Source organism: Narcine bancroftii, chromosome 4, assembly GCF_036971445.1.
Source record: "Narcine bancroftii isolate sNarBan1 chromosome 4, sNarBan1.hap1, whole genome shotgun sequence".
In the NCBI taxonomy this organism is placed as follows: Eukaryota; Metazoa; Chordata; class Chondrichthyes; order Torpediniformes; family Narcinidae; genus Narcine; species Narcine bancroftii.
In genome coordinates, this window is record NC_091472.1 from 94,420,486 (window position 1) to 94,433,616 (window position 13,131).

At 40.2% G+C, this 13,131-nt stretch overlaps 1 protein-coding gene across 1 annotated transcript in view; it reads left to right on the top strand.

Annotated features, from left to right (window-relative positions):
* The window catches only part of prkn (parkin RBR E3 ubiquitin protein ligase), a 1,164,186-nt gene that overhangs the window by 1,116,068 nt on the left and 34,987 nt on the right, over positions 1-13,131 (top strand). The window contains exon 13 of the mRNA XM_069936147.1: positions 1,504-1,590. Within this exon, the coding sequence (XP_069792248.1) occupies positions 1,504-1,590 (87 nt within the window). The remainder of the gene's footprint in view (positions 1-1,503; positions 1,591-13,131) is intronic.

The window sequence follows — 13,131 nt, forward strand, 5'->3', positions numbered from 1 at the left end:
CAGAACTGATTAATGGTCTTTTCTTTTTCTCAGACACTGCTTGATCTATTTAGTGTTTGCAGCTCTTTTCCTGTTTTTATTTATGGTTTCATGTAAAATCTTTTAATGATGCAAGGATGGTCAGATGGGAAGTTGAGCTGATGTAGGAGAAAATTGTGGAATTCAGTCAAATATGGAAGTAAAACAAGAACATTAACTCACATGTTTACACTGTAAAATGTACCGAGCGTGAACAAACATTATCTGAAACAGGAGGTACTTGAATATCCTAACCATTGCTTGGCTTGGGGAAGGAAATTCAGCCACTAGCGGCGAGTGATTCTAAACAGGACAGAATTGGTGGGGAGCAGAGAGGTGTGAGGTTTGTCATATTGCTTGCAATTAGAGGAAGAGTGAGAATTTCAAAACTGTGACTGAAAAAAATAATGTGGGCCGGCAAGCATGCTAATGGTTGGACAGGACCAAGAGCCAATCAGAATCAGGGTACAGTGTTCAAGATATGCTCAGATTTATGTACAATTTGGCCATATAATTCAGTTACTTCACCTTCTGGTGAAAATAGACTCAGTCAAGTAATTAATAAGAGATTTGACTCTACTGGAGGAACAGAGCAAGGCCTGACATCAACACAAAATGAAAACAAATGTTTCTAAATTGTTCAAATTTTTACATGTACCAATAGACAACAAAAAGCTTTGCTTTGCTTGCATTCCAGGCAACTAAACTCCTTCAGCAAATAGTGCAATAATAATCAATTAAATAAATAGAAGAGCAGGCAGTGGTGTTACAATGTCAAATGGTGCAGCAGAAAGCTTTACATAAACAAAGTGCTGTCTCTCAAAAAGAGTACTGTTAAAACAGCGCAGAGGCATCAACTTTCACTAGTATGAGATCGATTTAAGAGTCTGATGACAGCAAGAAAGAAACCATACTTGAATCTGCAGGTTTGTGTTGTCAAGTCATGTATCTTCTGCTCGATAGAACGGGAGAGAAGAAAGTGTGACTGGGGTGGGATGAGTCCCTTCATATTTATTCAGCTTTCCTGACACAGCAAGAGGTAGAGTCAGAGTTGATAGATGGGAGGTTCATTTACATGACAGCCTGAGCTGCATTCACAACTCTTTTAGATGCATGTAAGAAGGTGAAGCATATCTTTAAAGACTTAATAATTGTAAAAATGTGAATTTCTTTTCCTCATGGAAAGGTTGTGGGGAGAAGGGGAATGAGATTAAAGACATACTGGAAATCCAATTACTCTTGCTTGGGATCCATCACCTCCGATCCGTGTTAGAGCATCTATGTCAAATTTTCCTCAAGTTTCTGCAACCGCCCTTTCTGCAGTGTCATTTTGCTGACACGAAAAGTGGTGATGTCAACAACAAGGCCATGAAAAAGTATTTTCTAAACAACAGGAAAACCTAGAGTGCAGAGTTAAATATTGATTCACCTCTCCTATGTTCCAACAACTTCCACCTCCTTCACACCTTCTACTTTGCCTTTCAGTTTGTTTTCTGCCGGGAGTGCAAGGAAGAGTACCACGAGGAGGAGTGCAGCAGGCTCCACTCTCCAGCAGCTGCGGAGAGCCAGCAGGTAAGAGGGTAGTTCTATGGGAAATTGTCATATTGTCCAACATTTCTTGATGCTGTAACTGCAGAGTATTTATCAAAGATTCCCTCGAATAGAGAAATAACTTGACAGATGTTAATGTGTGTGGCCTGTAAACCTCTAAACATAAGGACTGTATTTACGTAGCAGAGTCTAGAGTTGCTTTCAAGTTGTGGTTTTCAGTAGTGAGAATAAACAGGGAGGATACATCTGTTAAAATGACAAAACCCTCCAATTGGATGTCATTAACGTCAATTTCTCTGGTTTCTGTGAAATCCCACCCCCATTTTCTTCCCCCCTCCCCCCCCACCCCATCGCCTTTCCCCAGCTCGCGCGCTTTCTCTCTCTCTTTTCCCACTGTCTCCATTCACAGAGCCAAAATCTATTCTCACCTTTCCTTTTATATCCAATTAACAGCTTTTGGCTTTGCTCTGGACTCCTCCCCTCACTCTCTCTCTCCAGTCTTTATCCAGATACCTTTATTGTTTTTTTTTGCTTATACCTTGAGAAAGAGCTCAGGTCCAAAATGTCAGTAATATATTTTTACTCCCTATGAATGCTGCAAGACCGGCTGCATTCCTCCAGCATTTCTATGTGTTTTTACTTGAGTTTCACTCAAGTAAACTCTCAGCATGCTCCTACTTCAATTTTCTTGAGATCTTGGATTCTCCTGCATAAACAATTCTTTTATATTCCCAAACTGATTTTTCCAGTCTCCCCACCAAGCTATTCTATCAAAGCTTGTCTATTAATTCTGTAACAAGAATAACTCCAGCTTCTCTGATCTCGCCATGCAACTATGGACCCTCACTCCCAGAATATCCCAGCAAATATCCTATGCACTTACTGCACCAGCTTTTCTTAAACATTTCCCCAGTCTCAATAAGGGTTTGAGCTTGAAACATTGATCATTGTTTTTCTCCCCTGATGTTACTTGACCTGCTGAGTTTCTCCAGCAGATAGTGTTCAGCACACACTGCTAGTAGCTTTTCTTCTACCAAAGTCTGTACCCCAGAATTGGGGAACTCGCCTCTCTAACTTTCTTGCTTTCATCATCTAAATACCATGGCGTTCTTGTGAAGCCACTTATGTGGCAATTGAAGTTTGCATTTTCATGTTGACGTCCTGCTGCCAATACCACTTCATTTCAGAGCTGGCATTGAAGCCTCAGGCATCCCCAGTATAACAGAACAACCTGCAGGTATGACAATCTTGAACAGGCAATGAGAAACTGGAGCTACTCAACAAGTCAGGCCACATCCATGGAGAGAAATGAACAGTCAATATTTAGACTTAACTGTCCATTTCTCTCGAAAAGAGGTCCCTGCCAAGTTTCGACAAGGTTGGCTAATGCAAAACTAAAAGTCCATTGGATCCAAAGGAGAGTGGGATGCTGACTCTATCACTAGCAGGAAGCAAAGGCCAATGGGTGATAGGTGACTGGAAAGCTATTCGGGGTCAGTGCCCTATTCATTGCTTTTTGTGATATATATTCATGGTACAAGCTTAAGACTTGGATGAATGATCAATAAGTTCATAGATAACCTAATATGTGTGCGTTTTAAGTGAAAAGCTTTAGATTGCTGGAAAATAAGGATCACTCCATCAGTTGGATAGAGAGGTGACAAAGGAAATGCAATCCCAAGAAGAATAAGGTGATACATTTAGGTTGTGTAATAAAAGCAAGGAATAAATAATACTTGGGAGGATAGTGAGGGATCTGGAAGAACAAAGGGACACTGGCTATATGTCCACACATCCTTAAGGTAATAGGTTACTAAGATGTTTAAGAAGCTATTTTGGATAGATGAATGCTGCATACAATTCTGGGTTCCAGGAAAGCTGTGACTCCTCTGTGTCACATCTTTGGCTTTGTGCTTGAGGAATCTGTAGGGCTAGTGCTGGAAGATGGGATGAGACTAGCTACCTCTTTTTGGGTAGCTCTTTAAATGGCCTCCTTCTATGTCTTAATTTTCCAATGAAACTATATCTTCAATATGACAAAATCCTGCAGTGAAAGAGTTGCGTTCTATATAAAATTACTCATAGCTGCTCAATAACCAATTGTGAGGTAGTGTGGCAGCCATATGAAATCATTGTTAACAATAGCCAAATAGTAGCTACCTATCTAATGTGTTGCTTCAGAAAGTGATGTATCAAGAAAAATAAAACTAGTGAGGAATGAAATGACATAAATTTGACTCTGGATGGCACAAGGTCTCTTAACAGTATACTCACCTTCATGTAGACAAACTGCAGAACAGCATTAATTATAAAGTCAAGGTTACAATAAATGTATATCCAGTGAAGGTGGAGATTGGCATAGTGTGGATCATCAATTCATGGTCACACACGTGTCAGCCCTTGTTTAGTCATGTCAGGCAGCATCATTGTTCCAATAATTTTATACAAACACTGTCTTGATACAGTGCTCTGCTTTATTTGCAACAAGTCTCCATCTTCAATCCTCATGGGAATTTTTTTTAATTGAGGTTGCATTTTTTTTTTATTTAATTTTTTATTTTTCACACCATAAATCACAATAGCCATGATATACACTTTTTCTTTTCCACACATTTACAGTGACTTTTGAGGTTGCATTCTTGAATCAACTTGTCCAAACTTGCAGACAGCACCCGACTTGGAGCCCTCCTGGAGTTTGAACCCCAGTCTTTCAATTACCTTTCACTGAGGCATGTGAGATAATGTTTCAGACAGGCGACATACACAAGGTCTACCAACCTGCCCTGCTGCACCTCACCTCCTTCCAACAAAAAAAAGTTCACAGTGAGGCCCTGCAAAATGTGAACTATTTCCCATATCTCGGAATCCACCTCTAGGTAAAGATATGGAAGATGAAGTTAATCTTCTGTGTCTCTGCACAACCTTCAGTCAATTTAGGAAAAGAGTGTCTGAAGATCAAGATCTCAGACCTGGCACAAAGCTCATGGTTTTCCGAGCAGCCATGATTCCTCCCCTCCTATATCTTTATAAGTCTCAACTACGTTGGACATTCACATACTCCACACCAGGTTCCAAACAGTGTTCCAAGCTCTGTCATGGTAAAAGCTTTACCAAGCAGGCAGAAGAAATAAAATTCATGAATATTTTCAAAGCCTCCCTGAAAAGGTATAATAGCCCTGGCCATGACTTCTTTTCTTCTTTGGCTTGGCTTCGCGGACAAAGATTTATGGAGGGGGTAAATGTCCACGTCAGCTGCAGGCTCGTTTGTGGCTGACAAGTCTGATGCGGGACAGGCAGACATGGTTGCAGCGGTTGCAGGGGAAAATTGGTTGGTTGAGGTTGGGTGTTGGGTTTTTTCTCCTTTGTCTTTTGTCAGTGAGGTGGGCTCTGCGGTCTTCTTCAAAGGAGGTTGCTGCCTGCCGAACTGTGAGGCACCAAGATGCACGGTTTGAGGCGATATCACCCCACTGGCGGTGGTCAATGTGGCAGGCACCAAGAGATTTCTTTAGGCAGTACTGAGCACATGGTATGCCTACATAAATGGCAGAAACAGTGCACCACCTCACAAACAACCCAATTACTAACCCAGTCAAGCACCTCCTGTCCCATCATTGGTCTTATTGGTCACCATAGAACAGTTTCCTTCCTTCACTTCAGTTCCACCTGGTCCCATTTACTCTTCATCTCTCCCTCCAATCATTTCTATTATATAACATTGTCATCTTCTCTACTTAGCAGATTCCAGCAGTGGTAGCTTTTGTCTCCACTTGTCACCACCCAGCTGTCTCCAACTCTCCTATGTATGGCTCATCTTCCTTCATTTGACTCCCTTTTTCCCTCTTGCATCTCTCTCCCTATGTCTGGGTACCTCCTAATCAACTGTGTTCATCTCCCCATCTGTCCATCATCCTTCAGCCCTCCCTGGTCAACCAATCCCCCACTGCTTCCTCTTCACCCCTCCTACCCAGTCCTCATTATACTGGATATCTCTCCTCCGAGTAATCAGTCTTGTTGAGGGTTCCGAATGGAAATGTCAGCAATTCTTTTCTCCCCACTGACTTTGCTCAACCCACTGAATTTTTGCTGCAGAATCCAGTATCTGCCATCTTTCATGTGTCCTTCATATGGTAGAAAGTCCTCTATCCTACGCAACTACCTCAGAAGAAGAGTTAACTTAGTCCCAAAAACCTTCCCGCTTATAATGGATGAAATGCAAGGAGGAATCCTGTGAGTTTAATCAAAGTGATATCCACATCTTTTTTTTTATTTAAAGATTTTATTACATGAATAAAACAAAGAAATTACATTTAAAGAAAAAATAAAAATGAAGTAATTATTGCAACACAACATTAATAACCTAACTTAAATCAATCTAACCCCCCGATTTATATGACCACTAAAAAAACTATATATAAAAAACCCCACCCTTCCCCCAAAATAAAGAGTGAAGAATTAATAAAGTTGGTAATATTATATATAAAAAAACACTCACAAACAAAAGAAAATAACAAGTAAAAATATTAATAAAAAAAGTTATCAAATCTAAAATATCACACATAAAACATATTTAAATCAGACTTAATTGCAAGTACTTAACAAATGGAGTCCACTTCAACTTATAAAAAGACATCTTATCTTGAATTGAAAAAGATATCTTTTCCATAATTAAACAAGACTTCATCTCTAAATACCACCTATCTAAGGTTAGTATATTTCTATCTTTCCAAGTAAGCGCTATACATTTCTTAGCCACTGCTAAGGCTAAATAGATAAAAGAAATCTGATAATCATTTAAGCCTAAATCAATTAATGATTGCATATTCCCTAATAAAAATATATCAGGATCTAATACAATATAGATATTATATAAACTATTAAATATAGATTGAATACCTTTCCAAAACTGTTACAATCGATCACAAAACCAAACTGTATGTAAAAAAGTATTAGCCATCTGATCACAACGAAAATAACAATCTTACTAAGACCAAACTTTTTTAATTTCTCTGGTGTTAAATATAATTGATGTATAAAATTATAATTAATCATCGCTAATCTAGCATTAATCAATTTCCGAATACTATTCTGACAAATTTCCATCCAAGCTTCTTCAGCTATTATGGAACCTAAATCTTTTTCCCATTTCAACTTATCTTTATCCCAATCTGTCTTATTTTCATTTTCTTGTAAAATACAATACAAATCAGATATATACCCCTTTTTTGGTATAGAAAGTACATATTTCTCAAAACTAGTTTCAGGCAATAAAATCATATGTCGGCCACATACCTGTTTTACAAATGATCTTAACTGATAATATACAAATACAGAATTTCCACTAATACCAAATTTCCTTTGTAATTCCTCAAAAGAACAAAAACATCCTTCAAAAAAACAATCTGATAAATTTTTTATTCCTTTCCTTTCCCATTGTTTCAAAGTAATATTGGAGACTGTAAAAGGAACAAGTTGATTATTATATAATGGCAATCGCCCAGACCATTTATTTTTAAGCCCCAATTTATTAAGTTTACTTGTCCATAAATTCAATAAATGTTTCAATATTGGTACATCATAAGTTCGTAATAAATTTTTATTCCATCGAAACAGTGATATCCACATCTCATATAAATCGAACAGCAACACCTGCAGGAGGCACACTGCAGGTTACAGATGTGCAGTTAACAGCTGACCTGTGCACCTATGCAATGCATAGTTGTCTATTTTGCACCCAGAATGGATAAGAAGGGGTTGAAACCTGTCCAGGAAAATCAGTGTTAGATGTGGAGAGATTACTGATCTTCACTCCTTCCTAATGATGCTTCACTATTATCTGAGGTTTCTTCTGAGTTTCACAACCCACCGAAGATGACTCACAAATTGTTATGCTGGAGGGAGATTAGGCTCTGGAGTCAAGAGCAGTGGAGGAGCTGTAAATGGTTGAGAACAAAGTTATGGCTTTTATAATGACTTAAAAGCTATGGTAAGTCAGCTGATATCTCTGGCTAGATGTTGGATGCAGCTACTTCCTGTGTAAGGGAATCAAGCAACAAGTAACTACTGGAAACACTGCTCACTGGTAGAGAAGCAAACATTGTATGGATTATAAAAAGCAGCTCTAATCATCATTTATGGGATAACCATTTCAGAGGTTAACAATCTGTGGGCCTTTTATTCTAGTAACAGACCATAAAGCACACTGGTGGTGTTTTTGGACCAGAATTGACAATTCCAGTGAGGGTACCTACATAAATGCAGTGACAGTTGTCTTGTTGTCACACCTGGACCTCTCTGTCAGATGGAGGCAGAATGCCAAAGCAGATGCGGTGATGTGGCTGCCTTTTGAGGCAACAACTATTTTCTTTTAATTGTTTGATATTGATAAGGATGATATGATGTACATGGTAGAGACATAAAATAATCTTTAAGGTAATGGAACTGAAATAGTCACCTGTACTGATGTACTTTTGAAACAGGTATAGATGTAAACCCCTTCAAAGATTCACCATCCTCCGAGTGAAGCGATTACTCCACATTTAGTTCTGATAAAGGGTTCCAGACCTGAAGCATTAACTGTCTAAATTTTGATTGAGCTACTAAATGCTTCCAACAATTCCTGTTTTTATTTCGGTTCTATCTGTAGTTTGTTTATTTTCATTATCACACAAATGATCCCGATTAAGATGGAGTGGATCAAGCTGGGAAAGAGTGGAAGAGGGATGTGACGAGTCAAGGTAATGATTCTGAAGGCCCTACAAGGTTCCTGGTTTGGATTGATCAGGACAATGAAGATTTGATGGTCCTGCTGGATGTGCCAGAAATGCTGGTCACTGCTACCCACTGATCTGGGCTATCCTGCTAATGGTTGTCTTGACCTTTCTCTGTTGAACACTTTCTGTTGGGGATGGACAATTTTCTCATGCTTTCTCAACTACACTAAGTGTTTGAAAGGTGTTGCTGTTCAGTACTTTTATCACTACAGAACAAGCCAGGGAACACAAATTTTAGAAGCAGAACTAGGCCATCCAGCCCTTCAAGCCTGCTCCATTGTTAACCAAGATCACAGTTGATCTTTCATCTGAACACCATTTTCCTGCACTATTTGCACATCACTCCATTCCAGAAGTCTACTGATTCCAGTTTTGATGGACTCCAGTGACTTAAATTGTACAGCCTCTGAGACAAGTGATTTCCAAAGATTCACTACCCTTTGAGTGAAGAAAATTCTCCTCGGTTTTAAATGGCTCACCCTTTATTCTGAAACTCCCTAGTCCTGGTTCTAAATTCTTCAGCCAGGAGACCATCTTCTGGAATCCAGATGGTCATACATTAGTTTCAATTTTGCAAGTTTCAGTGAGATGTCTTTTTTCTAAACTCCAGGGAATACAGGTGTGGCTTTTGTATCTCAAGCCCACATCCTATGAACCAGTTCAATAATTTTTTTTAGGTTGTAGACCACTGAGGTTTTGAGATTGGTTGCTTTTGCAAGCCGTGAGATTTCATCAGCTACAAAAGTGCATTTCTGACAATGGTCCATACTTCAGGTGAACACAGTTTGACGTCAATCAAGTAGAATCCACATTAATTTACTGTCTCCATAGGACCAGCATGTGATGGGAAAGCTGGCCTATCCAATAAATAGTGAAGGAAATAATGAAGCAGAGGTCATTGGATACAGAGTGCAGGTGGTCCATGCGTCATCACCTGAATCATTTTAGCTTAAGTGCAGGACCATTTCCACCTCCCCCACCACTCCAACATTATTCTCCAGCTGGGAAAGTAAAGAGCTGCCAGCGTATACACTCGTACCAAATTAGAAAATCTGCAGATGCTGTGGTCAAGTGCAATGAACAAAACTCAGCAGGTCAAGTAACATCCATAGGAAGTAAAAGGTAACCAATGTTTCAGGCCTGAACTCTTTGTCAGGAATCTGGAAAAGCAGGTAGACGCCTGAATAAATAGGTGGGGGAGAGGGGAGGAGGAGAGGAAAAGTGGGAGGGAGAAAAGGGGAGGAACACCAGCTAACAGGCGAGAGTTAATAGGTGAAGGTAGAAGAAAACAAAACTAAAAAAGTGATAGGGGAGAGGGCAGAGGGCTACAAAGGATGGCTTTATGAGAGAAGGAAAGGAGATGGGTGGGGAGTTGGATGAAAGGAGACAGAGGGGTAGGGAAAGAAAAAAACCAGGAGGGGTTTAACAGAAATTGGATAGAAGACACCCAATCGAAGGTCAGGTTAGAGAGATGCCGAGACAGAATAAAAGGTGCTGTTCATGAGCCTGAAACATGCCTGTTACAGCCTGGCTGAGTTTCCAGGCCTTGCAAGGTGACCTGGAGGTGGTCATTAGCATATTTCATTCCTGGGAATGTTGCTCTTCAGATACATAATACATAAAATCATGGTTTTGTTATATTTTATTTGTTCATGAATTTTAAAACTATCTTACTTATGATGAAGCAAAATGTCAAATATTTTATCTGTGGTTTGTTGATACTGAGACAATGAAAATGATTGAATACAGTAACATTTGCTAACAGTGGGAACATTCATATTGACTCCTCTTTGTCACTTTGGAACAACTTGCCAACGAGGCTGGATGGAGTCACAGATTGGACATCAGTGAGCAAAGGAAGAAATGAGTGAGAGAGTGAGTCAGATGGTCCACACCCACATGGCTGAGAGCAGCTGCATCGACTGCAAATGTGTTGAAGTATCACAGCCCTTTTTTTATGACTTGTTTTCTTTGCTGTCTTTTATTAAAGGGAAGGTTCTCTGGTTTTGGAGAGCTATTCACCTGGAAAAACTCCTGTGAGCATTGCCCTTCTACCATGGCATAACTACTTGTCATAAGAGGAGCTCTTCAGTTCCAATACTCAAGCAAAGTGAAAGTAAAATACTATGGGGCTAGAACCTGAAATATCTCTCAATTAAAGGCATCACAGCAGCAACTATTCTTAAAGTTGAAGGTACAGAGAATTTCGTCAACAGAAAAGCAAACAATAAATGTCATGTTTACTTATCACATTCAAATCATCTGTGTGAAATACTTAGAATTACTGTCACAGGATACTGTCACAGGAACTAATTGATAACAATCAAATAGTTTATCTACAGCCAGAGGATCTTGGCTGATTCACAATGCTATTTGTGTCTCCCAAGGAATATTATGATCCAACCCTGTAAACCTGGCGGCAGTCTGTGATTCTAAAACTCGCATTTGGATAAGATTTTCTTGGAGGTATTGACTCAGGGTGCTGCTAATAAAACAATTACATGGGTGGCTCCACACAAAATTGCAGTTCTTTTGCAATCCAGCCTGACTTTAATCAGAGAAACCCAAGAGCTGCAGTTGTGAAAGCTTGAGAGGAAGCGACTCAGTGAGTGAGTCAGTGTCCATGGAGAGGAACCTACTCATTTTGAAGTTTCAGTGCTGAGAGTAAAAGACCACCAGATGTTTGACAGAAACAAGCTCCACTAAAAGCAATGTTGCTTCATATTAGTACCATTTATTACCCAAGCCTGATGCTTTAACTGAGCGGCAATTAAGTCATAACAGAGAACAATTAAGAAACAACCATGGTGCAACCTACCAGTACTCATTTTCTTCTGCTTCCGCTTGATGACTTAATATGCCACATATTTGATAACAGTAGCCAGTTATTCATAGAGCCTGAGAGTTTACAGCATGGAATCAAACCCTTCAGTCCAACTTGTCTATGCTGACTGACCAAGATGTCTGCCGAAGCTCATCCCATTTTCCTGCATTTGTCCCATTTCCTTCTGAACCTATCCTATCCATGGACCCATCTGTTAGAAACAGAAGTACCTTCACAGAAATTGCTCAAGACAAAAATTGAGAACAAAGAACATTTATTATACAACAATGCAAAGTTGGGTGCTTCCCCTTACCCTGGGAATACACACATACACTGGGGCTCACCCAACTTTTAAACAGTTTATTTCAGTATAGAAGTACCCTCCCCCTTACATTCTTCTGCCCCCTGGATGAGTTTGGCATTAGGCAATCCCATCTACGTGCTGTTTCTGTGAACTTGGAGGACCAGGGGGTATCCTGTCGGTGTCCCATCATGTCATTGTCCTTATTCACACCTTCCTGACTCTCAGGGCTGACTAACTTCTTACATGCAGAACTTGCTAATTCTGTCTAAGGCTAGAAGACCCTTATCTTATTCTGACTAACTTTACTTCTTCCTACATTCTATTATCTATTATCTATCCTTATCTTATTCATACTGGTGAACTTGCTGATTCTGTCTAAAAGGCTAGAAGACCCTTATCTTATTCAGACTAACTTTACTTCCTACATTCTAATATCTATTCTTATCCTATTCATACTGGCTTTATTCTTTGGCTTGACTTCGCGGACGAAGATTTATGGAGGGGGTAAAAAGTCCACGTCAGCTGCAGGCTCGTTTGTGGCTGACAAGTCCGATGCGGGACAGGCAGACACGATTGCAGCGGTTGCAGGGGAAAATTGGTTGGTTGGGGTTGGGTGTTGGGTTTTTCCTCCTTTGCCTTTTGTCAGTGAGGTGGGCTCTGCGGTCTTCTTCAAAGGAGGTTGCTGCCCGCCAAACTGTGAGGCGCCAAGATGCACGGTTTGAGGCGTTATCAGCCCACTGGCGGTGGTCAATGTGGTCTATACTAGTTTCCTCATCTTCATATTTTTATATCAGTTTTACTCATCTCTCACAATCCTCACTTTTCTTTAGCTACGCTTCGTGACTTTTCAACTGGAATGTATTACTTGTAAACTTGGTCTTTTTCCCAGCGGGTCAGTAAACGAACTGCAGTCTCAGCATCATCAGACAGAATTTGGGAAACATACATCCTTTGGGTTATAGTGTTCTGACGAGGGGTTCGATGAATTAAATACTGCACACAAGTCTTTAGGCAGGGGAGCACCATAATGGCCAGAATAGCGAGTCCAGCTGCTATAAGGGCTGTGGGTATCAGACTCCAGTTACCAATAAAAAGTCTAGTCCATCCCACACCGGACCAAGGTTGCCAAGTCTGAACCTGAGCATGGGAAGATTTTCGAACTCCTGAAGAAGTGTCTTTAACCGCCTGACCGTTGTGAGCATTGTCATTAACCAGTCTTTCACAAATGCTGCCTTCAGCAGCCAACGAGTAATCGAGAACCAGGCGGTTTTGTTGAACTGTGGCTCGTTGTCATCTTTCTTCAGCCCATAAATTCAGGGCCATCACTGTCTGTTCGGTGATGATCTCCAAGGCTAGAGTCTGATTAAACGATTTAAATGCCAAGCAGCTGTGGTGTTCTGGAACAGCTTACATCATTTACAACTGGAACTCCCCTTACAGTGGTGGTTCTTAACATTCCGAATGTCTGTGTGACCCAAAGGATGATTTACAGGAGACCAAGTTGGGGTGGGGTGTTTCTTGTCACTTAACCTGTGAGTTGCAGCTTGTCTGCGAACATTAGCATAAGTATCACTGAACCTGTGAGTTGCAGCCTGTCTGTGAACATTAACATATGTATTCACTCTATCTCTGCTACATGTACAATCCTGACTAACATTCTGTCT